The following is a 23,644-nucleotide window of genomic DNA, read 5'->3' on the forward strand; positions in this document are numbered from 1 at the left end:
GCCCACCTCTGCTAGATGAGACTTACCCGAGCGAGTCTCGCTTTTCATGATAAGATGCATGAGCCAAACTTCCAGACCGTGCACATGCAGGGATGCAATACCATATGGTCGAAGCTCTTGAACCCAAAATGTCCATGTGGGCCAGTCGAACAACGAAACTCAGGGTTTGCGACTCCTGGGTCTGGTGTATCAGGCAGGTTCTCGCGGGACCTGGTTTGGCGACCCAGGACTTGTGGCCATTGGAATCGATCTGGTTTGTTGATAGCGTAGCTCCTCTCGTACCGCAGTTGCAGGGGAATAGTCAGGCTCGGTTCATATAGGCGCAGAAACTGGTACACACTCACAACTGGTCAAGGGTCAGGCGAACCTTTCGAGTGACTTGGACAGGCGAAAAGCTGTCATCTCGGCTAAAGGCGCGCCATGCTTGACTGGAGATGGAAGCGAGGTTGGTCCTTCATAGCTTCGCTGTCGAGAAGTGTGAAAAAGGCTTTCTCAGAGTCCTTCTTAGTGCGTTTCCCAGGCATTAATTGCAGAAGGTGCTTCTCTCCCGTCCATCCCTTCCAGCCCATGCAAAAGGGTTGCCACGTCTGGTAGCTGGTCGTCAGCCACGATAAGAAACCCCTGCTCCATGTGTCTCTGTGATATTTCGGGACTTCATAGAAACGAGTGTGACGGGAGCAATGTGAGAAGTCCGTCCGTAAGTGTGCGGGCTAGAGGCGCTCGGGAAGCAAGCGAGGTGCCTCATGTTCATGTCGTGTCCGTCTCCTGCCCCAATCGCGTCTATTGCAAGATAACGCCGAGAGACAGACACGGTTGTTGATGGCAGTCGAGTTCAGTTTCAGACAGCTTTCACATCTCTCTTCAGGACTTCTATGCTCAGTCAGAGGCCTGAAGTCCAGAATATTTGCAGGACGGGATCGAGTCAAAATACCATTTGGCTATTGTTAGTCTCGGCAGTTGACATGCCTTGCTCTGATCTTCGTTTGGCTCAGAAACTGCCTTACCACTAATCGGAGTTCCTCAGTGCACCAGCCGACCACCACAAACTCTCGGTATGAGCAAATGAGAGCCATTGAATCGCGTGACGGATCGTCCTTCTCTTACTGGCGACATCATCCCAACGTCTAGAGTCTTGGACTTCTCGGCGCACCAAACCTTCCGTCAGCCCTTGTTGCACAGCAATCGCAGCAAGATTTTGAGAATAACCATAAAATTAGATTAAGAGGATTTATCATCTTATAGGCACAACGCCCACCCGCTGAGCATGCATGGATTGCTGACCCGTGGCCCGGCGACTGAAGACATCGTCGATATTCAACTCCGCCTTTGCCAAAGACTTCGGCACAGGATACACAGGTCATTTCTTCGTATCGCCCTTGAACCAGAGTACGTCTTTGCCAGACGTCGTCATCATATCCGCGACTGGGGCAGGAGCTGCCTCTGAGCCTGCTCCCGATGTTACTGCAGAGGCATTTGCGGTTGTTGTTGCCGTCGTCGTCGTGGTTATGGAACCCCCTTCTGAACTCTTTGCGCCCCCAGCACTGCTACTGTCCGCAATACTTCCCCGGAACAGACTTTTCCACCCACTCTTGCTTTCCCTTCCAGCGTTGCTGCTTTTCTTCTTCTTCTTTTTCTTCTGCCTGCGTTCACCATCGAATTGTCCCGCAGAGGCGAAATCAGGTTCCACCATGGGTCGACCTCCCGGAGCAGGTGGTGCAGGGGCCTGCTCAGGGGGTCCTAGCGAACGCGATGATCGATGTGACCAGCGTTGTGCCGAATTTGAAGAGACGCTCGAAGCTGATCTATCGTGAATAGGTGAACCTGGCGGTGTATACGAGAGTCTGTCGATGATATCTGCAACCACATCTATTTTGAGCTTGGGGCCAGCACTGCCTACCGACGGGTTCGAGCTCCCGCCTGGGCTGGGGACTTGCACGGGAACAATCTTGCCATCTTTCTTAGCGAGCTTCAACCTCAGAGGGCGGATCGGCTCTGGCTTTCTGGAATCGCCAAAATCCTTGGGCTTCAGGCCAGGTCTGATTGTAAGCTCACTTGGCAGCTTGACAAAATCGTCGGGCAAGCTTTTGCTGTCGCGGGGAACTTCTTTCTCTAAATTGTGGGCAACTGCAGCTGGTCTGGGAGGTAGCTTGAAAGTTTGGTGAGGGGCCTCCAGCTCTACCGGTCCAAATGCTTCCTTCGGTTTGGGCTGAAGAGGTATGGGAACGACGGCCTCTAACTCGGCAATAAATTCTGTCTTCTGTGTCAAATTGTCGATTTCCCGAGCAAGCGTATTACTTGAAGTGTCGTCTGAATTTGTTTTCGCTGTGACTTCGCCCTTGAGATCGGTAAGCGCTTCAGCGGGAACCCGTGAATTTTTGCTGTCATCGGCGTGTCCGATTTCCCTAGTTGGCGGGAGCGCTGTCGCTGTCATATATGGCTGCAAAGTTGCTGAAATTACTTCTTCTGGGGCGTTTTCTGTGCTTTTCTTCGTCTCCGGTTGGCTGTTGAGCTGACTCTGCACGTTGTCTTCAGCCTTTAGCTGTGCGGCTGCGAATGTCTCTTCCTCGGCGGAAGCTGGCACGACAGCGACGGTAATAGTTGATGTGTCGATGAGAATTCTCGTGTCCAATACCGACCCCGAGGTCGACCTGGTCATTTCACCTTCGTTCAACTCCGGTCCAGGTTCGCCTAGGCTTGACAATTGACAGGTTTTTCTCGATGCGGAAGAGTTTGACCGCTCCTCTCTTACCGCTGGCTTAACCGGGGCAGGAAGCTCAACCGGAGGAGATGCCATGGCCATCACAGCAGGGTGCGACGTGAACGCCGGGTTAGGGGTTGATGACCGACGGGTTACTGGCCTGGATGGTTCCACTATGGATGCGCGAGCCGATGCCTGAACAGCGGTTTGAGACGCGTTGGCAGAGTCGGTGTCCCTCCTGTAATCTGGATTGAAAACCCCAATCGAAGGACTTTGTTCGTGGGAGAGGAAGAAGCCGGCTTCTCCCTCCGACATGACGGGCGATATCATAGCCTGCACAGGAGTGCCTTTTGACTTTCCAGTCTGCGGCGTGAGTAGCAGAGACGAAATCGCAGGAGACTTCAAAAGATCACCCAGCGCTCTCGGGTAGTAGACACTGGATATGCGGTGACTCGCAGTGTCCTTTGGCTTTAGCCCAAGTGTCATGCTCAATCGGTTCTTGATCGATACTGGCGCTTGTCGAAGTACATCTTCAGGAACATCGGCCGGGAGCTCAACGAGCTGCTCCTCACCGTGTTGGATGAGCAATCCCCCCAGACTGTGCATTCGGTCTGCAGCGTACTGCGGCCCCTCGTGCGCCAACGCCTCGGAGGAAAGTGACTGCCCAGGAATTCCATCGTTGCCTGGTCTTCTGTGTCCTGGAGATTGTGACTGTGAAGTCAATCCTTGGCTTGACTTCTGGCCGCTATTGGGTCGACTGGAGAAGCTGGTAAGTTGGGTGCTCCGAGATGAATTCCTGGTCGAGTGCTGGCGACCTGGTTCACTCGGTAGCGGCTTGTGTTCGGCGATGGACCCTAACTGAGAAAGGGCACGACCAGCATCCTGGGAAGTAATGTGTTTCGTCTTTTGAGCTCTAGCCTGCAACGGTAAGAAAACAATCAATGGGAGGGCAAGGACAGTCAAACCACAAGATTTCTGCTGACCGCAGCAGCTCGCTGCTGCATCTCAGCAACCACCTCCGCGAGCTTCTTCAGAGATCCAGCCAGCTTGTTCCCCTGTAGATGTAACTCCAGAAAGGCTCTGCGCCATCCTTCGACGTTCCCCAGCATAGCGACCAAAACAGCTTCATGTTCGGGAGAATCTCTCTTCCATGTTGAGTTCAATTTAGTCAGGTATTTTTCCATCACGTTGGTCGCGTCGAATCCCTTCTGGACGTCCTTCAGTGCATCCTTTGCCGCCTTCTTGGTCCGGCTCATGACATGGTCAATCTTTTCGTTCCCATCGAGAATAGAAGCGCGAAATGAACGATCCTCCAGCATTCGATCAAATACTTCTCCGTGTGCAAGTGGGAGTTTGAGACACCGGATCCGCTCATGGATATCGCTTTGGGCAAGATCGAAGTCCTCTGTGGTCCGTTCCAGGAAGGCATCGATGTCGTCGACATGAGACTGCAAGATTCTCATAACCTCCTCTTCCGAAATGGCCATGTTTTGTGATAAAAGATGCATTCCAAAGGTTAGTTGCGCCACGAGTTTCCACAATGGATGATATTTCTCTCCCGGTTTCTGCTTCCACCTCCCCGCAATAACCCGTTGATAAGTCGGCGCCTCGAGAAGAATTGTCCTTCGTGTCATAGCATCCGAAGGGACGTCTTCTGGCGTCTGATCAGTTATTGATTCCAGCATCGACTCCTCGAAAGGCTGTTGCAATTGCGGCACCGGATGCGCGGGCGGACGGACAAAGGCCTGCCCTGCATTGCTGCCCTTGTCTATCGACATTGCGCGAGCAGACAGTGCGACACAGGTCGAGACAGGTCGAGACAGATGTCAATCAATGGAAGCAATAGTCGCTATTATTCACGAGCACCTTGCGCCCACACGAATACATGTTCATAGAACACAGCCTTTTGACCCCGGACCCCATGTACTTCGATCCCGACGATCTTCTTCTGCGGCCTTCTATTCAAGCACCTGCGGGCGGATATTCAGACGGACAGTGAGTCGAGAGTTAACCACCAGGCCGTGCAACTTGAGTTCTCCCACACGTCCCAGCTGTTGTGTAATGACGGTAGACCACGGGGAGGGTAGACGGAAACCGAGTGCAAACGCGTAGAGAGGGGGTCAATGGCAGGTCATAGAAAGTCCAGTGTCTCGATTCGAGCGTCCGGATTCGCTGGTTTGAGGTGGCTCACGCATTCGAAGGAGAGTAGACAACGGTAAGGACCTAGGAAAACCAGTCTGAGGATGGCTTGGATGAGGAGAGAACAGAAGTTACTGCAGAATCGACCTGTGCCCACGCAGGCGAAAGGAGGAGGATGGGCATTTCTCGTCCATGGAGGTAAGCAACAAGTGCAGATCCATATCAAGCCACCCACGGAAAGGTCCAGGGTATCTCGCCTGTGGCCGTGGTTTTCGAGGCCTGGTGCGCCATTGGGGCGAGTCTTGACCAGGCTCCCATCGTTTCAGCCCGTTGAAAGCAGCGTGAGACGTCGCGTCGTGCTTGAGATGCAGCCGAATGGAAGAAGGGGAGTCATAGGAGTCAACGGTGGACCAGGTGGGATTGGCCAGGCCCGTTGTGGGCGTTGCAGATGGTGAAACGAAGTGTGCATTTCGGCCTCTCCCGCGATAGGCCCCAGGAAATTTCCCGACTCAGGGCTAAGGAATAGCTCATCAAAATTGCCCAACCCACCGACACCGCCGACGTCCATCTCCCCGGCGCCTTATTTTGAGTGACGGACAACAACGACCATGGCGTCCTTGAGCAAACGATTGGGACGAAAGAGACAGAGTACGTACTTCCATGCACAAGTTGACGGGCTTCTCGAGACCTCTGGCTCAGCATTGACTCTATCTAGAAGACCGTGTCAGGAGAGAAACAGCGGAGTGGACAGGAGCATCTGCTTGACTCCATCCTGCTCCTGATTCATATCTTTTCCCTGGGACCCCGGTCCGCCCCCGCTCCGAGTTGCACGGGTGGTCCTTGAAAGAAGCCTGCTGCTTTATCACTAAGTCACCAAAAAAAGATCCAAACCGCGTTGGGGAGATAGTACGATACACCACCTGCCAACAGTCCGCGTAGCACACCTCCCAAACTTATAGCCCTTTATCACTGGCTCAGGTATTGACGCTGCGACTGCTTAACATCGTCCTACCGCTATCGAAGGTGCCAACACGTTATCAAATCACAGGATGTCGACAGCGGCCTTTCCACTCTCGCCAAGAGACGCCCTCCTCCAGGCATACCAAAATCAATCTCTGCACGATGTACCTGTCCCGGCTGCGGTGATAGACGTGGCAAAGATAAAGGCAAACTGCACTTCCATGCTGAATGCCGTCAAAGAGCTGGGTTTCAGTTTCAGAGCTCACGTGAAGACTCACAAAACAACAGAGATTACGAGGCTTCAGGTCGGCGAGGGTTGCATTGACGTGAGGTTGATTGTGTCGACCGTTATCGAAGCCGAGCAGTTGATCCCCCTTCTGATGGAATATAAAAGTCGGAATGCAAAGGTCAACATCTTATATGGCGTCCCTTTGGGTCCCTCACACGTAAACCGGCTTGCTGCTGTAGGCCAGCAGCTGGGTGACGGGTCTATCACCCTCATGATCGATCACCCAGAGCAGTTGAAATGCTTGCCAACATTTAAAGAAAAGGCAGGATTTCCCGCCCTGATCTTCATCAAGACAGATTCTGGCTACCACAGGGCTGGTTTGGGTCCAGACTCGAAAGATATGATGGACTTGGTACAAGAAATTAGCATCAGCGAGCAGCAAGGCCACCTGCGGTTGCTTGGATTCTACTCACATAACAGTCTCAGCTACGGTGGTTCGTCCCCGGACGATGCTATGGACATGCTCAAAGTCGAAATTGATGTCTGCCGGCAAGCTTCGCGACACTTCAAGCGAGACCGACAGACGCCGCTGCTCGTGTCGGTTGGAGCGTCTCCCACTGCCCTCTCCATACAGAACATTCTGCCTGCCACTGCCAGTTCTACCCCTTCAGCTAATGCCCTCAGGGACACCCTCGAATTGACCAAAGCCAATCTCGAGCTTGAAATCCATGCCGGCGTCTACCCGATCTTTGATGTCCAGCAAGTGGCAGCCAGCAGCCGCAGCTTTACCTCAGATCCTCATGATACCATCGCAGTATCTGTGCTCGCCGAAGTCTGCTCCTTGTACCCGCATCGAACTAAACAGCCCGAGGCACTGATCTCTGCTGGTGCTTTGGCACTTGCAAGAGAGCCCTGTAAGGACTACTCTGGGTGGGGTGTTGTAAGTCCGTGGAACATGCCAGGCGACTATGGCACGTCAAAGAAAGATCGGATCATTGTCAGCCGCATCAGTCAGGAGCATGGCATCTTGGCTTTTGAAGACAGCAGTGTAGAAAACCGACAGCTTCCTTTGCAGTATGGACAAAAGCTGCGAGTTTGGCCTAATCATGCGTGCATCACCTTGGCAATGTTCAGTTGGTATTTCGTCGTCGATACAGATACAGCCACCCCCGACAAGATTGTTGATATCTGGATAAGGTGGCGAGGCTGGTAACGAAAAGCGACAACTGGGGAAACAGCTATTGCGGCCAGCATTGAACCGGTATCATCGGTCAATGGTGACTTCCGCTAGTTGCCACAATCAGAGACAGAATGAGAGACATTCCAGCAAGAAGGGCCAGTCCGACAAATTAGAAGTATATTCCGGCAGGCAAGCTGTCTCCGGGCAAGTCATCTATAACTCTCAAAGCACGAAGCAGACCATCCTCTGGCCACAAGATTGAAGCAGAACTCGACCTTCCCCTTTCTTTGCTTCCTTCTGTCGGGCACCCATGTATTCTTATCTCATATATTCATCCACTATACATCCCACTCTGCACTTTGCCACAGAAACAACCGGAAGATGGACCACATGCCATCAAATACCGGGAGCGTATGGAGTATGGTTGATCCCGGATATAACATCCAGGTTTGTCGGTTCACAAAACTCAGACTCTTGCCTGCAAAGGTAGGAGAATTTCCTCGTCTGGAATGGGATCAACGATCAGAAACGTCCTGCCTCAATTGTTGCCTTATAGAGATGGACTGCGGAGAAAGATGCGAGCTACAACGGACTGTTTGGGTTAGATACTGTGGACGGAAAGAGAATGACGTGGCGCTATATCCAACCGCTCGATGAGTCTCCCCGGTGATTCTTCCCGGGCATTCCATCAGTTGGCATCAAACAGAGCGCTGATGGCGCTAGCAAAGGCTGTTGGCATATCACCTGCTGATCTTGCCGCTCTAGGAGCTCATGTGTCTTGCAGGAGCACAGCCTCGTGGAGCACAAAGCGTGCTTGGACATGAAACGCAAGGACTGCCTTCCTCATGAGCTCTAACATTTTGCTGGGCAGAGGAGCTTCTGGCCCAGTGAGCAACATGGCAGGGAAGGATCTTGCTTGTGACTACACTGCACAAGGCTCGGCATGGTCGGCCTTTGGCAGTCGTCTTTGTTTCCGACACACTGGCATTCTGAGCGCCTGAGGCAAGTTGAGGAGGCAGCAAATTTTGGCTTTACAGAGTGCCCCGAATCTATATAGAAAACTTTTGCTTCCGGGTCCTCACTTTGTCCTTGCCATGAAAGTTCATTGCGTCTACGAAAGCCAGAACACCCTCAAGGCCTACTCGGTTGCTTCAACCTTATCATCACCCTCCAGTCACTTATAGGTGAGCCCAGTCAACGGAGAGATGACTGAACACTGCGGCCCGAAATCCAACAAAATCAGCTAATCTGGCAATGGTCAGGGAAGGAAGGGCTCGGCACGGTGGGGAAAACATTTGGGACCAGCTCCTGAGAACAGTCTCGCCTGTCCCCTTGACTTGGTCCATTTCATGGGCTCAGAGATCCACGACGCCCCAACCATCAACCCACCCTCGTTCTTAGGTTGCCAAGGTTTCGAAGCCACAGGAGCAGACTCCCTATCCTTAATGCCACGATCTCAGTTCGATGACTCGATACATCCCAGGCACCTTCCGATCCTTCACGCTCTTCGTCCCCCGCGTGTTCCCTGGATCCGGCTAATTTCAGCAGGAGATATCGGATCTATTTGAGCCTGGAACTCGCACCCGGGACCGTTCATGCGCGGACTTCACGTGGATGAGACCGTGGAATCTGCTGCTAGCTGGCCCAACCGCCGCGCTCCACATATCACAGCCAGAGTGGACTCCCATGCTTCCAGAACGACAAGTTACAAACATCTTTTTTTTGTTATCGTCCAGGTTTGGATGTCTCACTACGTTGCAGTGCCTGTATCCACGAAGTCCGGAAGAGATCTAGCACCCGTCTCGAAGCATGAGAGGAAATACTTCATGTCGATCCGCGACCATCGAACAGACAACTTCTAATGCCAGAACTCAGAGTTGCCGGTTCTAGAGACGGAGGAAATATAGCCCCGCAGTGTCCTGCTCGCTCCAATGTCTGTCGTCAAGTTTACAGCTCCCAAAACGTTTCAGACAACGCACGTCATCGAGAATGTTGGGCAGCTGTCGGGTGAAAGCACGGCGTTGCTCTTACAACACTACGAGCGACGAGACGGGGAACGGCGCAGAAATTCCACGGCAAACATGAGCCAAGCATTGAATAAGAAAGCGCGGACTGTAAGGGCTAATCGGTAAGAGTTCAATCTCGCCGTTGCGAGGGACCCGAACTATGGTCTGCAGCGTAGGTCCTGCCAACAACTACCGTCCCCGTACGGCCGATGTCGCTAACGTCCTCGTGTAAATTCCTAGAATACTCTGGCTGACGCGTTACCGCGTGCTAGTCTACTGAAAGAGCTGACTTCAACTTCGCCAAATTCGTCCAAATCCCTTCGATGTGCTGTCTACTGACAATGACAGCGAGGATGACCAATAAAGGGTAAGGAGTAGGAGGTCCAATACCGAGAACAAGGATGATAGCAGAGCTTGCCGCAACCTTCTTTGAGCGACTGTGTCCGATGCGACTTCAGAAGACAAGGCAGCTTGGTCTGTTACCGCCTATTCTGAGGTCGTCAGAATACCATGTTGCAGCAAGGTGTGGAGAGTTGTCCAAGAGATTTATGAGATAGATAGAATTCACCGAGGTCGGATTGGGTTGGGAGCGTTCACGGCACGTATAAGAAATGAAAACGGGACATAGCATAAAACCTTCTAGTGAACGAGGGGGACGTATCATGTCGCCTGGCCACCCGCGTCCCTCTTCACTGCCGTCCTAGAGAGGAGAATCAGCTAACATCACACAATTGTAGGGTAACTTGTAATCTAAGTGCTATAGGAACACCCGCACCCCAAGGTGATCTCTATTAACCCCATCCCTTAGATCAGTGGCTTCCGTAACACCCTCACTGCAATCATCCATATCCTTGTTACGCTCCGGCCAGGACAATATACCAGGCAAAGGGATCGAGCAACCACGTAGGACCATTGACTGACTCACTAACTCGCCGTGGCAAGAATGGGTGGAACACTGTGTGTAGCTTTATCTGCAACACTTATCGAGCCGTAGAGAAGAAAGGAAGAGATCTCGCTGTTCCACTTATAACTGTTAAGACACAAGATGTCGTGATTGGAGAAGAGTTATTGCTGTTGCAACGACGAAGTGCAATGTATCGAATTTTTATCCCAATCAGGTTAACTCCAAATTTGTCTCTTCAACTACATACATACATCCCTGTCTTCTGACGCTCTCCCCATCATTGCACTGTATCACACATCCAACAAGAAGTTTCTAATGAGCCTGGAATACATTCCTCACTGCATTTGGGAACTTTGACGTAATTTAACGTGCCTATGCCACCTATGAGACTTGAGGGTCGTCATCGACACCCCTGCAAAAACACCACGCAAGCTTCCCGCTCTCTGTGCACAAAAGAACAGACAGATAAACAAGTCCTTCAGTCAACTATTTCCTACACAAGCAAAGAAACAATGGCTTTACACTCCTCGTGGTTGATACGATGTGCCGCTGCCCGGAAAGCGAGGTCATCCAGGAGGAGAGACTAGTAGTCCACTGTTTCTGCAAGAACCACACCGTCGGTACCCTGGAGCTCGGGGGAGCCACTGACCTTGCAAGACTTTGAGTGAAGAAGAATTTTCAGACAGTGAAAGAACGGACGAACCATGGAGAAGTATACCTCATCTCAACTAATCAAGCAACGAACCACTCTTTTCCTCAAACACTGACTAACTAACACACCCACCTCTCGCACAACCAATTCCGACACCCCCGCCAGGCTGGCTGGCTGTTTGTCTTCCTCCCGAACAAAAATTCGAATAACCATTCCAAAAAAGAGGGAAAGGCCACAATCAATCTTTTACGCCGGTGCCTGGATTTGAACCAGGGTCTCTTCGAACATTGTACCGTTGTGGGTTCTGGCTCCTGTTCGTTGCTTGTTAGTCGTTGACTCGGGGAAAACCAGCCCAACCCGGCATGAAATCGAAGTATGCTGAACCAACTACACCACACCAGCTGGGCTTTGCATTGACTTGACTTGACTTGACTTGAATTGTTGAAAGGATTTGAGCGATTGCTCGCAATATATCCTTCGTTTCCCTCCTTTTTCACTTTGGTTTGTCACTCACTCGCTGTGGGGTGACACGTGGGCATGTGGTGCCGTGGTTTGTTTCTTGGTTCGTGTCGTTTGCTGCGGTTGGGTCGCAAGGCAAGCATAACCTTATCCCAGGGAGCTTGATATTATAGAACTGGCGTCGACCCTCGCGACAAAAGAAGGGCGTGAATACCAGAAGGGACCCGTGAGGATATCCTGACGTCCTTTCAGCCCTTACCTCTGTCCTAGAGCGAGATATCACATCCTTTGGTTCTGCTTTTTGCTGATCGCTGGGAGATGCGTCTACCCGCCCTTATCAGATATGAGGGCAAGAAGATCCCATTCCTATCCCGATTCGTCGCCCGATGTCTTGCACATCCAGAGGGGAGGGTTGGGCATATATACATACATGTGTACCCACCTAACTAGATACCCAGCTCATTTCCAGTCAGAGTACAGGATCTCTTCCTAGTCTATATCGCAATCGTAATCCTATCAGATACGCCGGGAAAGCACACCAGAAAAGGACATAGCGGTCCAGATGCAAATGCAAAGCCATGAGACGACAAGAATGAAGGATCACGAGGACAGAAGGGCACATTGCCGAAGACCAGGCTGAGGAGAAGGGAAAAAAGAGTTACGGGCGTGCATCACGCATGCAAGCAAAGCATGTTATGGATGTCCGCTCACCATTACCTACCTACCTACCTACCTACCTACCTACCACCTCACCGCCTCGTTGCTGATCGGATCTAACACTGGCAGGTATGCATATTGCTACAACCAACGAGAAGAAATATAATACGTCCTACAAAAGTGGAGCCACGGGAGAGAGAAAGAATCAGACAGCAGCTATAGCACGGCAGGCAAGCAGGCATGTAGACATGGGAAGTGGGTGCAGACCGACACACAGTCCGGGAATCGCCATCAATCTCATCGATCACGATGCGATAAAGCGCGGTGTGCGACATGCGGCATACGGGCGTATGCAGGCATATGCATGCATGCATGCTTGGACACAATCAAGGAGGCGAGGACATATGTAACATAGGTATTTATGACATCAGGAAAAACTACCGGTGAGGTCTTGGGGGTGTGCGACTGAAGGGAGTGCGCCAAAGGGAGACCAAATATTCTTTTTCGAGCGTCAGTCACCTTTCCTTCCATACCTATCTAACTAGACAGAGAAGGGATATTGTCCAAGGGATATGCTATGGCATCTGTCAAATCTGGAGCGCACGAAGTCGTGCAAGGGGGAGGGGAGGGCGAGCGTACCCAGATCGGGACTGGGCGGTCGAAAACAGACCTTACCACAGAGACGGGAAAAGAGGTAGACAGCAAGGGCATGATGCAAGAATTCTGACATATCTCCGCTCGTTGACTTTGAGGGAAGTGCCGTCGGCCTCTCCCATGACCTAGCCTATCCTACCTTTCCTAGCCTTGCCCTGCCAACCCCATCATGATTGAATGAGTCTCAGAAAGATGGAATTAGCACAGGTCATTTCCTCCCTCTTCCTTTCCTTTGACTTTCCTCCTGTGACCAGTATCGACAATACATGAAAGAAATCGCAAACTGACATTTACCCCCGCCCAAGATGACCAAGGCTCGCTAGCACCACCGGGGAAACGCGAAGAGCCAAACTTCGATGCACCAGCAAACAGATATTGAGCTAGGTATAGGCCTGCTCGGCATGGGAGAACCCATTCTCTCACCGTATAGGGCCCGGAAAGCTGGCCCGGATGGCTGACCCGGTCCCCGGCGGTATGGTTTACACTGCGGCAGAGAGGAGCTCGGGAAACACGATCTGGCGAGCATTAGCTGAGTAAATGTGGATTGCCATCGGCCAAAAGACCCAATCTGCCAAATGACCCATATCTACCAGCACAAGCAAGAGAGCGGGTGTGTATCAATCATGGGAAAAATTGAATTTGCGGCATGTGAAAGCAGATTGTAAGGTCTGGGGAAAGGAATTTCTCAGATTCCCATTCAGTAACCCCTATACACTGCAGCCGTTGATGTAGATTGAAGGGGCTGTGTGCAACGGGAAGAAAAGGTTCCCCTTCAGGCTCGTGACAGTGCAGGAGCTCTGTATCTGGTCACCAGGCAAAGGAGGCAGTGATAAATTTCTCCTCGGTGACAGCAGAAAACCCCGAATGGTCTTTAGCCCTTGCATTGTTGTCGCGACTCGGTTTGACGTTGGGGTGTGGATGCGCCGATCCGGATGCAAGGTATTTCTTGGAAGCAACAAGCCCTCCCAAGCTATAGGCTGCTAAACTTCGGATGCTGTATCTGTGGCAGAAGCTCCAGTGGTTGGTGCTGAGATTGGACGATCGGGCGCACATCCGGATGGAAGGTTGTCCAACTATGTAAAACTTCGGAGCAAGCGTTTGGAGAAGAAGGTTCAATGTGTGGTGGCGAGGTAATTCACAGATATGGGCATTTGGTGGCGAAGGGTAAAGGCATGCCCCCAAGAGACTGAGATTGGAAGGGTGTTAACCATGCGCCCAGGCTGCTCAAGGGTTGCGAAAGGGGTCCTGCATGGGGTAACCTACTCGTAGGACAAGTGTACATAAAGGAGGAATGAAAGTTGACTTCCAAGAAACGCCACCCCAAGGAGGGTATTTGCCCAAAAAGAATAGTGTCTGGTGGTGTGCAGGCTGGCAAGTGACGACTGTGCTCTCGCAATACGAGGTCGTTGCACGAATGGCGAGGCTGCGAGAAGCGAGCAGCCTACCAGATCGTCAGTTGCATCTCCGAGATGCCAATCATGACGAGTATTATTGAGGGGCTGAGTGGGCGGGCTGCATGTACTCGGTACTACCTGCGCACACCCCTGCTTCTGCAAGTCGTTGAGTGAAACCCCCAGGCTTTGAGAGCCCGTGTTCCCCGCCATACCCGGCATATGCAAACGAGATGGTCCGCCCGGGGCGAGCTGACTTCAGTAGCAGTTGGCGGCCCAGCAGCTGTATCGGTCGCATCGGCCAGAGGGTACCTACCTAGTCAGTCGTAATCAATCAGCCCATGGGAAGGGGGACCCAGGAAGAGGAACCTTAAACAAGGAGATGGATGGTTTCGAGCCATCCGAAGCGACAAGACGGCGCTCATTCGTTGGTCGGTGCCAGCTCCGGGACAACGGTCTGCGGTTGTGCGGTTCCGAGCGTCCCACCTACTATTGAACCGGGTGAAAGCCGGTGTCCGGGGGAGCTCCAGCGTGCGATGGGTAGCTGCCAGGGAGGCTTCTGCGTCAGGATTTGCTGAATCGACAGGCTGCTCTTCCCATTCCAGGTCGAGGTTTGTCTCCAGAGGCTGATCACTCGCTCGATTGTGTCCGACCGTTAGTCCTGGTAGCGTGACCAGTTCCAGGGGAGCGTGATCGCGACGTGATAGTTGCGAGAAGAATTGAGCATACAAATGCAATGCTTCCAGAGCTTCAATGGAAAAGGGAGCCGGGCGAATGACGAGGGAGATTCGTTCTTTGAACCACAGGTGCAGCAAAAGCCCCGAAATACAGAGGGGTTTGCCCATGCGACGGAATGGACGCCTCTTAAGCCACAAACGCATGGGAGGTCGGGCCCTAACCGAATGCCGAGACTTGAAACTCAAGTGTGCAGGGACACATTACAGCGTGGCTTAAGGGAAGGCTGCAACGCAAACGCGGGCTTGACCTGAATGCGTTCAACTGCATGCAGAGGCATATGAAGGACTGGTAGAGAGATCCAGATGGTGGAATGGTATGCCCGCTCACAGAAGACGTCCGTGCATCAAAACAGGGCGTAGGAATGGGATCGATAGTTTCCTGGTGAGTTACTGCATTCGGACGATTCGATAGATCGGTGCCAAAGTGTCGGGGCGACAAAGATCCCACCTCCCTCCACCAACATCCTGGGACACATAGTCTGAAGGATTTGTTTTCGTAGCCACTGACCATACACCCACACCAAGCCCGGCAGCGACAAGTCCTGTAGCATCGGACATATTCAATTATTGTTGAACAAGAAGAAGGGGGTTGAGGTAACTCGCCCACGTCAGGAAGTGATCTTCTCTGCGTAACTGGGGCACATGTCAAAGCAAGATTTGCAAGCGGCCAAGAGGCGGACATGGATGGATTTCAGTTCCACGTGCTGATCGAAAAGGATGTTCCTCTCCTGCTGTCCAGCTGACTCGTCGACGGACCACTTACCGTCTTTGTTTTTTCCCCTGCCCTCTTGATGGGCTTTACCTTTGACCGCGCTTATGGAGAACCTGTTGCCCCCCATCAGATAGCGTCAACGGGGAAGCGGGAGGCTGCTCAAGAAGGTGACAATGCTTACTCGACCTAAGTCCTCGACTCTTTCAGGTGTGTCCCGGGAGTTGCAGTGGCTGGGAGAGATTACCTTTCTGGCGGAATTCAACCCTCACCTCCAACTCCGCCAATCGCCGCATTATGATGATTGAATGCCACTCATTTCATTCGTTCGAGTCGAGTCAGCTGGCTTGACGAGTTTTGGGATCTCCCTTTATGGTGGTTGATGGCTTTGAGACTTTCCAAGGTGATTATGTTGGTCAGTCACATTGACAGTCCTAGCGAAACTATGTCGAAGCTGGTCCCAAATCATACGGTACCACTCAGCCAGTCGCCAGCATTGACCAGAGCCTGTAGGGCCGAGGAGGCGGAGGGTTACTTGCGTACCTTGCGACGTGGCTGAGGCGAAAAAACAACTCCTCCATAGGACCAGGGCAAATGTTATTATTGGCATGTGACCCGGCTTTGGAGACCTTTCGCAACGGGCCCACGAATACATTTATCCTGCTGTCTCACATGTCAACTAGTCATGAACAGGCCAGATTGTTTTGGGAAAAGGGAATAGGTACTATGTATCTCCGACTTCTTTTTGAGTTATTTGGTGGACAGTATCTCGACGAGAGTTTCCTGATGGACGAGATTTTACTGCCTGGCCTAAGGCACCATGATGCCTAGAGGGGTTGTTGGAGGGGATAAGTAAATGATCGGAGGCCCAAGAAGATACCAGATGGGCTGTGTGGGTGGTGCCCAAAGGGGCCCTACGAGGGCGAAGGGAGTGGGTGTCACCCGCCGGCCCCTTAGTCACTATGGAGCATTGGGGGGGGGAATGCGCCCCAAAGGAGCCATCACATCCATCAAGCAAGCTCCGAGCACTCTCCGACCACCTTCTCGGGCTTTGGGGCTGGTCTGGTTGCTGTCATTACATCTGATACCGACGGATTCTAGTGTATTCACTAAAACTTGGGTCTGCCAGAACGCCCTTGCCCTCCCAACCCTCTTCCCCTTGCCCCTTCTAGGCTTTCTCCCACTTTTTTCCCTCGTGTCTCGAACTTTGCACCCTCGTCCAATAACCACCTAGTTAAAGACCACAAATCTGCAGTCACCTTTTCTCACCTAGGGCTCCTCCTGCCCTGCTCGAACTCTGGTCTTGTCCTGGTCAGTCCGACCCGAACACCGGTCCTCTGCCACCTCCACCCCATCCCCCATCACATCCCTGCTCGCTTTTTTCGTGCCTTGTGCCCTGGTCCAGCTCCTTGCTCGAGGTGGACAAACACCCCCCCTGCAAGTCGCACACCTGGTCCCGTCCGGACTTGTGGTCCTTATACCGCTCGTCCCCATCCGCAAAGCCCCATCATCATTTCTTCACCATCCAACTTAACCGCGCTCACACACACACATACACACTTCAGACATCCCTCCCAACACCACCCACACAACTCATCCTCGTCGACACTATTACTCTCCGTTCGACCTCGACATCCGTCTCACCGACCCTTTAACTCACCCTCTGTCCACGTCGTCGGTTGCGTCCAGTCCTCTGAACACGTCCGTTCTGAAAATCGGCCCGAGGTCTCTCGCATTGCGTCACAAGCCGATCCCACCAAATTCCCACCCCGTTTGCGGTTCTGCAACTTCTGCCAACTGCCAGCGCCAGCGCCGTCCTCTTTATTTGATCCTCTCCCCCAGAATCCGTTGTTTGGCGTCTCATAGATTTCATTCTCACCTGTCCGCTCAACGAAACCTCTCCTGAAACATGCCCCCGCGCAAAATACCCCATGTCCTATGTCTGGACAGGGGCAAGATGCACTACATTGATCCATCAAACGCCTGCAGTTTGATGGCGATGTGGTCTATGTTCTCCAAATGCTCAGATACGTTGGACGAGGGCCCTCGATTAGAAAACTTGAGCTGGCGGATATGGTCGCGAGAGTCATTATGCGTGACACCCATCGATTCGTCTCCTCCGAGGGCGAGCCAAGTGCCCTCCCTTTCAAATTCCTGGTCGTCAGATGACAGTCTCAGTGAAGGACGATGCAGTCCTGCCCACGGCCGGACCAGGTCTCGATCACCTCCACAGGACGACTGCGCAAGTTCTCTCTCCAAGTCTCGACATTTGAGTCCCATCACGTTAGAAAAGATTGTCGCTTCGATCCAGGAAAAGACCGATCTATGTCCTCTATCTCCCTCACTTGAGGCCAGCCGCCCATTTACCAAAGGGCCCATCCTGGAGAAGCAGCCTTCAGACAAACAAGAAAACGAGGCCGAAGCACGGCCTCCAACCGTCCTGAAAACCCTCCAGGATTCCACCGACTCATGTCTTTCCGCCACCACGACCGCAACGTTAAGTACAGCTCGTCAAAGTGAGCATCGTGATTCCGACACTTCAGTGTCCTCAGACGGACTGATCCCAAGTGGTTCCATTGTCCATGGATTTTCCCCGGTGGCGTCCTCGTGCCGGTCACGAACTACAAGTTCGAGTGTCAAGCCGCCGACCGGCCCGTCCAAATTCATCCCTCCCCCTAAAGGTGCCCTGAAATCAACCGCCATGTTTACCCTGGGAGGCTCTTCCGAGGATGATGAATCTTCGTTTGAACAGCGAGTGCTGTCTGTCAGAGCCCCTCCGCAAAGAAGCTCACTCTCCCAAAGTTTGAGCAAGCAGAACTTGTCAGAGCGCAAGAGTGACTTGCCGCCTAAAAGGACGTCTTTCCGAGACGTCGTTGCCGAGCGGAGAATACAGGAGGATGCCGAAAACGATGAGGGAGCCATCGCAAGCAGTGACGAGGAGGATGACACGGACGAAGTTATCGAATCTGCGATTGACGAGGACGAGGAAGATGGCGATGACTGGGAAGATTCAACCTCGGACGATGGAAAAGTGGTTCAAGAGCCTCATCTTTTCCGCCGCGTTGACAGCCGCAGTGTCTTGCCATCTCGCCGCTCCATGTTGACCTTGGCCCTGAATAAGGGCCGAACAGGTCTCGCGCACGCATATTCCCAACCCGCACTGCATCGATCTCGGCAAGCGTCCCCGCCACAAGGACCCTCGTTCGCAAACTCGCCAGAGGAAGAGGACGGCATGATGATGCAGACGTCGAACCGGCCACCCATCGCCATTCCGCCACCTAAATCAGCCTCTAAACCTGTGGCTCATTCGCCAAGGACGACAAGACGTAATATGCTGTCGACCGAATTGACCGAATCTCTGAGGAAGAACCTCCTCTGGGAGAGACAACAGAAATCACAAACTGTCAATGCTTTCCTCAAGCGGAGTAGAAACGCCCAGTCAATGGCGAATCTCACCTCTGCTGCTGCTCAAGCAGGAGGTCAACCGCACCCTCTCGCCCCTGTTGTTGTGGACCACTCCAAGGACGACGCCTGGACCTTTGATAACACTTGGGAGTACCACACCAAAGGCTGGTAGGGGCGGCCTTGCTCCTTTTTTTGAATTTTCATATTCGTGCTCTTTTTTTCTTTCAATCTGCGTTCTGAGCGGGATCATGTTGTTCATGTGCTTTACGACCATTTACACCAAACTTTACGATTGGCGAGTCCAGAAAACGGCGAGGATGGTGAGGCCTGGCCCCATCCATGTACAAAGGCGCATTTCGGACCATACTCTTTTTACGGAAGGCGGCTCAAAAGTGACAAGCATATTTTTTACTTTCATGTTGAATGAACGGAGAGCTAGATACAATCAACCTCGACTTTGCCGTCTACGGGAAAAGAGGTATTGGCTCAACAATGGGTAATGCTCTGCTATTCATCCACCTTGTACTATACCACAAAGATACCAGATAGCTCGGGCTAGTATCGCTGCTGAGGAGACAAAGAAGCGACTTGAAGTTGTACCATTAGCAGAAGATCCAATCAGATCAAAGCCATATTTTCGTTGCCACTGTGCAGCACATAATAATATCAAGTAACATGTTTTGGTGGTTGTTGTTCCCAGGAACCTTGTGATTGGCCACCGCGGCATGCCTGACACGGGGTCCTCGGATGACTTGTCTGTGTGCTTGTCCACTCTTATGCATGGTGGTGTGCTCATGTGAGTGTCTTTTGCCAGGCTGGCCCCGATGCTAGACACGTCAATCGGGCGCGGAGGAGGCAGCATTGTTTACGGCCACCACCACCATCAGCACCTCCTCCACCGGCACCAGCACCGTCAAGTGGTCTCTCTTCCTGGTCCTGTTCCTCCTCTTCCTCTTTCCCCCTCTATGACAACACCTCTGCCTACCAGTCTAGATGTACCTCGGGATGTGGTGTATGAATGTGTGTGTGTGGGTGTGGGTGTGGGTGTTGGTGTATGTGGGCCCGTCCCCTTTAGGAAAACAATATCTGCCTTTTTTCTCTTTCTTGCCTTTTCTTTTTAGGCAAAAGGAGCGCCTGAGCCCAAAAAAGGAGTGGTATTCTGGAGTGGAATAGAATGGAAAGTACATACCTCCTTGTAACTACCAGGGGCGACGCGAAATACTACTGTACCTACATACTACCCGAGCGGGCGAGAATGTTACATGGGGGGTGGGGTGGACCAACCACTCACTCACTACCTCGTACAGTAGGTAGGGAGGTATTCGCTCACTCCTAACTACTCACTACCGAGTACTTGTGCAGGTACGGGAGGACAAGTTACCGAAGTCGTCTGTCTGTCTGTATGTAGTAGTGGCATTACTTCGTTTTCTCCGGACTCTGTACTCCGGTACCCAAAGAGAAAAGGAACGAGAAAGCAACCAGGTGGCTTGGTCCTTAGGTACAAGTATTAGTAGTGGCACCTACAAGCAAGTACATAAGCACAATAGTACGGCGTCGTGGTAGTGGTAGCAGTACGTGTCTTTTCGCCGGAATAACGACACCGACCTACAGCGTACCCACATATGTACAGGTACTTTAGGTGCAGGTATTGTATCTCTCAATCCCTGGAGTAACTGGTTGTAGTCTGTGCTTCGACTTGACAATCAGTACTCGTCTATGTTCCTCTGCGTACAGGACACTGCTGGACAAGTGTCGAAGCGATCAATCAACAGAGGTCTGGTTGGCGGCGGCACCCTCTACCGCCTTCGGCGCCGCCGCCGCCGCCGCTCTCCTATGTACCCCTCTGGTCTGCCACCACCGAACAACAAACGGGGTCAGCAAAAAGACCCGAGGCTCAACCACGACGAGCCGTAACACAGCCAAGGCGTTGGTTGGAGAGAGCAGGGTAAGAAAACGAAAGGAAAGAGAGATCGGGAACCTCTGCGAGAACCGGGGGCAACAAAACCAAACCAGGGGTGAGGAGGGCATGTGTACCTGATGACCTGAAGAAAATGTTCAGGGCGCCGGTTTTTCGTGAGGCTGAAACGAGGTGCCGAGAAAGAAGAAAAACAAACGAGCTCGTGCTCGTGGTTCGTTTTCTTGATTGATGCCTGACCCGACGCCGGAACCGAGTGGGCACATTCTCCGTGCCTGGCGCCAAATGTCACCTAAGCAGCGTAGGGTACGGACGGAGAGCAACCCCTTCTACCATTGACTTGTAGAAGTACCTACGTACACAGTAATGATCATTCTAATTCATTCGGCTGGTTGGTTGGATGGTTGGCCAGCTTGCTCAGCCAATGCACTTTTGGGGGCGGGTAAAGTATCTTACATACAGAGAGAGCTTTTGTTGGCCAAGTAGTAGTTGTTAATTACAGCTTCATGCCCTCTGGGCCGGTTGTTTTGCTGCCAACAGAGCTATTCTTCTACAAGTATATGCTGACCATTTTATCCGGAGAGTGGACTCCCTCCATGACTCCCCAGAGCAGTGGTGGTGGCGGCGGCTTTAGCCCTCTATTCTTCTGCCCTGACAGACGCCCAACAGGGATTGAGACTTGAAGAAGGAATGGCAAAAAGGATGGTGGTGTTGGTGGTGGTGGCTTGACAAGTACCCGACAACGATAATTGTTTTTTGGGCCATGTGACCCCTCCGCTCCAGCCAGAGGAAGGTGCGTCACGAATACGCAATAGTTTCCATAATAATGTCCCCTTTTCTTCGCATAATTTTTCCGAAGGAGGGGGATTCCGGGTAAAAGATTATGGGGAGGAGGGAGCTGGATGGCAGGCAAGGCAGCTACAGCTACAGCTACAGTACCTCGCCAGGCAGCTCCCTTCGGACCCATGCCACCGGGCACAAGATGATTGCCTGCCCTTTGTATACATATACACATCCATGCTGTTTGTTACTGACCCTACAAGTCGGGCTTATTGAACCCGAGAGAGAGGGGAGAGGAAAGGCACACGACAACACCACCCTCCAGACAACCATTCTGCATACAAGTACCTAGGGTAAGAATGCGGGCACAGAAAGGCGGGGAGATGATTAAGCGCCAGCCAGCCGGCCGGCCGGCTAAAGATGGAGAAGAGTCTGGAAAGGTGGAAGGAACATGGCCGGTGGGCGGGCAGGCACCCGGAAGGGAGAAAGAAAAAGAAGAATGGACCAGGGGATGGTGGTGGTGGTTGTGGTGGGAAATGGATTGTGAGATGCCATGCCATGTCCTACCATAATTATTACCATTCAAGCATGCTATTATTTATGGTTCGAGCCGGAAGCTGCCCTGTATGTTTCCTCCCTGTCTCATTACCCCCGTAATTATTATGACAATGACGCGGTCTCAGTCAGGGAAGATACGAGCATGCATTACTGGAGTGTACAGTAGATGGTGTTCTGCCGATGTGTGTGCGGGGAATTATGCACACGAAGACAAGACGGTGTGAGATGAGAAGAGGGCATGCTTCGGAAATGATACCTACCTAGTAGTACAGTACATTATGGGAAGAAAGGGGGGAGCCCATAAGCAAACAAACAAGTCAGATTTGCGGTGTGGTAGTTACCGTACCCGCGAGATGCCCCTTCACCAGCCCACTAGCCTGGTAGCCCCATCTACTGGAGGTATCTACCTAGACTGCGGATGCGGGCGCCCGGATGAGACACCAAGGTACACACGAAAGGTACTTTATACAGTACTCTCGGCTGGTATCGGTACTTGAGAAGGCACACACGGTAGGTAGTAAGTAGTAAGCACGCGCCCCATGGTACCCCTGTCCAGCCTTGTCCATGTCCAGGCCTCGGTTCCGAAAAAGACCTCTGACCTGGGTACGTACCGAGTACTTCGTGCTTCGTCACTTACCAATTAATTATACAAAGCGATACGAGGTACTGAGGTAAAATTCCATTCACTCGCTCGGGCCCAGCAATGGAGCCCGGCTGGTCGAGACATCACAAAATAACTCCGTCCTCTACGGGGTAATTACGGGGTAGCATGAGAGAGACACGGCACGGCAAAGGACCGTCACGAACAAGTAGAGGGGGGAGATTAGCAAGTCGTTTCAGAGGCCGTGGCCAGAAGCTTGGGTAGTAGGCGGTACATGATGAGCGGGCACCGCATGTAGCCGGTACCTACTAAGCCCGCTAAATTACGTGGCGAGGGGGGGTACCCAGTACCTGTGGGCCCCCCTGGGCTGGGCCGGGCTGGACTTCAGTCTCGAGAGAGGATGGAATCTTCTGGACCCTGAATATCTTTCCTCGTTATCTCCGTTAGCCCGGTCGATTGGGTCTCTCTCTCACTCCTCTCAATCTCGCGAGGAGTAAGCAAGAAACTGGGGAAAGCGAGTGAAATGGGGGACGAGTATGGGATCCATTATGCTTGCTCGAAGATTCGTTTGTTTCCCAACCTAGTGTCAGGCGGACAGAAAAAATGTCCAGATTACTTGTTCGCTGAAGGAGGAGCCGCGGGCCGGGAACAAGGTGCGGAGACACACCCAAACTAGGCAGAGCACATGGCGTTGTGACCACAACGATTTTGAACGGGGTAATAATGATCACGAGAAGAGAAAAAGGCAAACCAGTAACCCAGTCGTCCTTTGCGGGGGAGATTCTCGAACCTGCTGACTAGTCAAAGGCGCAACAGGAGCAGGAGCACGATGAGGATTACTGGTGCTGAAGATCAAGCAAGCCAGCATGCCTGCATGCATGCAAGACTCAGGTGGCGCGCCCCAGAGAAGATCATGTGAGGCTGAGACCCCAGGAATGTCCACATGGTTCCAACGTCCCATGGCTACACGATGTATCCCGTACCTACTGTACATACGTCCGTCCATCCGT

At 52.4% G+C, this 23,644-nt stretch overlaps 4 protein-coding genes across 4 annotated transcripts; 3 read left to right on the forward strand and 1 right to left on the reverse strand.

Moving 5' to 3' along the window:
* Positions 1 to 1,357: 1,357 nt before the first annotated feature.
* On the reverse strand, positions 1,358 to 4,476 carry AYL99_01156 (hypothetical protein; the record flags this gene model as incomplete). Its single annotated transcript, XM_018832672.1, has 2 exons — positions 1,358 to 3,616; positions 3,682 to 4,476. 2 exons carry the CDS (start codon positions 4,474 to 4,476, stop codon positions 1,358 to 1,360), a joined length of 3,054 nt encoding a protein of 1,017 aa, XP_018698551.1.
* A 1,410-nt stretch (positions 4,477 to 5,886) lies between these two features.
* Positions 5,887 to 7,239, forward strand: AYL99_01157 (hypothetical protein; the record flags this gene model as incomplete). Its single annotated transcript, XM_018832673.1, has 1 exon — positions 5,887 to 7,239. The coding sequence occupies one exon, from the start codon at positions 5,887 to 5,889 to the stop codon at positions 7,237 to 7,239; it is 1,353 nt and encodes a 450-aa protein (XP_018698552.1).
* A 1,898-nt stretch (positions 7,240 to 9,137) lies between these two features.
* Positions 9,138 to 9,583, forward strand: AYL99_01158 (hypothetical protein; the record flags this gene model as incomplete). The annotated part of the gene is made up of 2 exons (XM_018832674.1): positions 9,138 to 9,320; positions 9,485 to 9,583. 2 exons carry the CDS (start codon positions 9,138 to 9,140, stop codon positions 9,581 to 9,583), a joined length of 282 nt encoding a protein of 93 aa, XP_018698553.1.
* A 7,701-nt stretch (positions 9,584 to 17,284) lies between these two features.
* Positions 17,285 to 18,952, forward strand: AYL99_01159 (hypothetical protein; the record flags this gene model as incomplete). The annotated part of the gene is made up of 1 exon (XM_018832675.1): positions 17,285 to 18,952. One exon carries the CDS (start codon positions 17,285 to 17,287, stop codon positions 18,950 to 18,952), a length of 1,668 nt encoding a protein of 555 aa, XP_018698554.1.
* Between the last annotated feature and the right edge of the window lie 4,692 nt (positions 18,953 to 23,644).

This window comes from Fonsecaea erecta, assembly GCF_001651985.1.
Source record: "Fonsecaea erecta strain CBS 125763 chromosome Unknown Scaff1, whole genome shotgun sequence".
In the NCBI taxonomy this organism is placed as follows: domain Eukaryota; kingdom Fungi; phylum Ascomycota; class Eurotiomycetes; order Chaetothyriales; family Herpotrichiellaceae; genus Fonsecaea; species Fonsecaea erecta.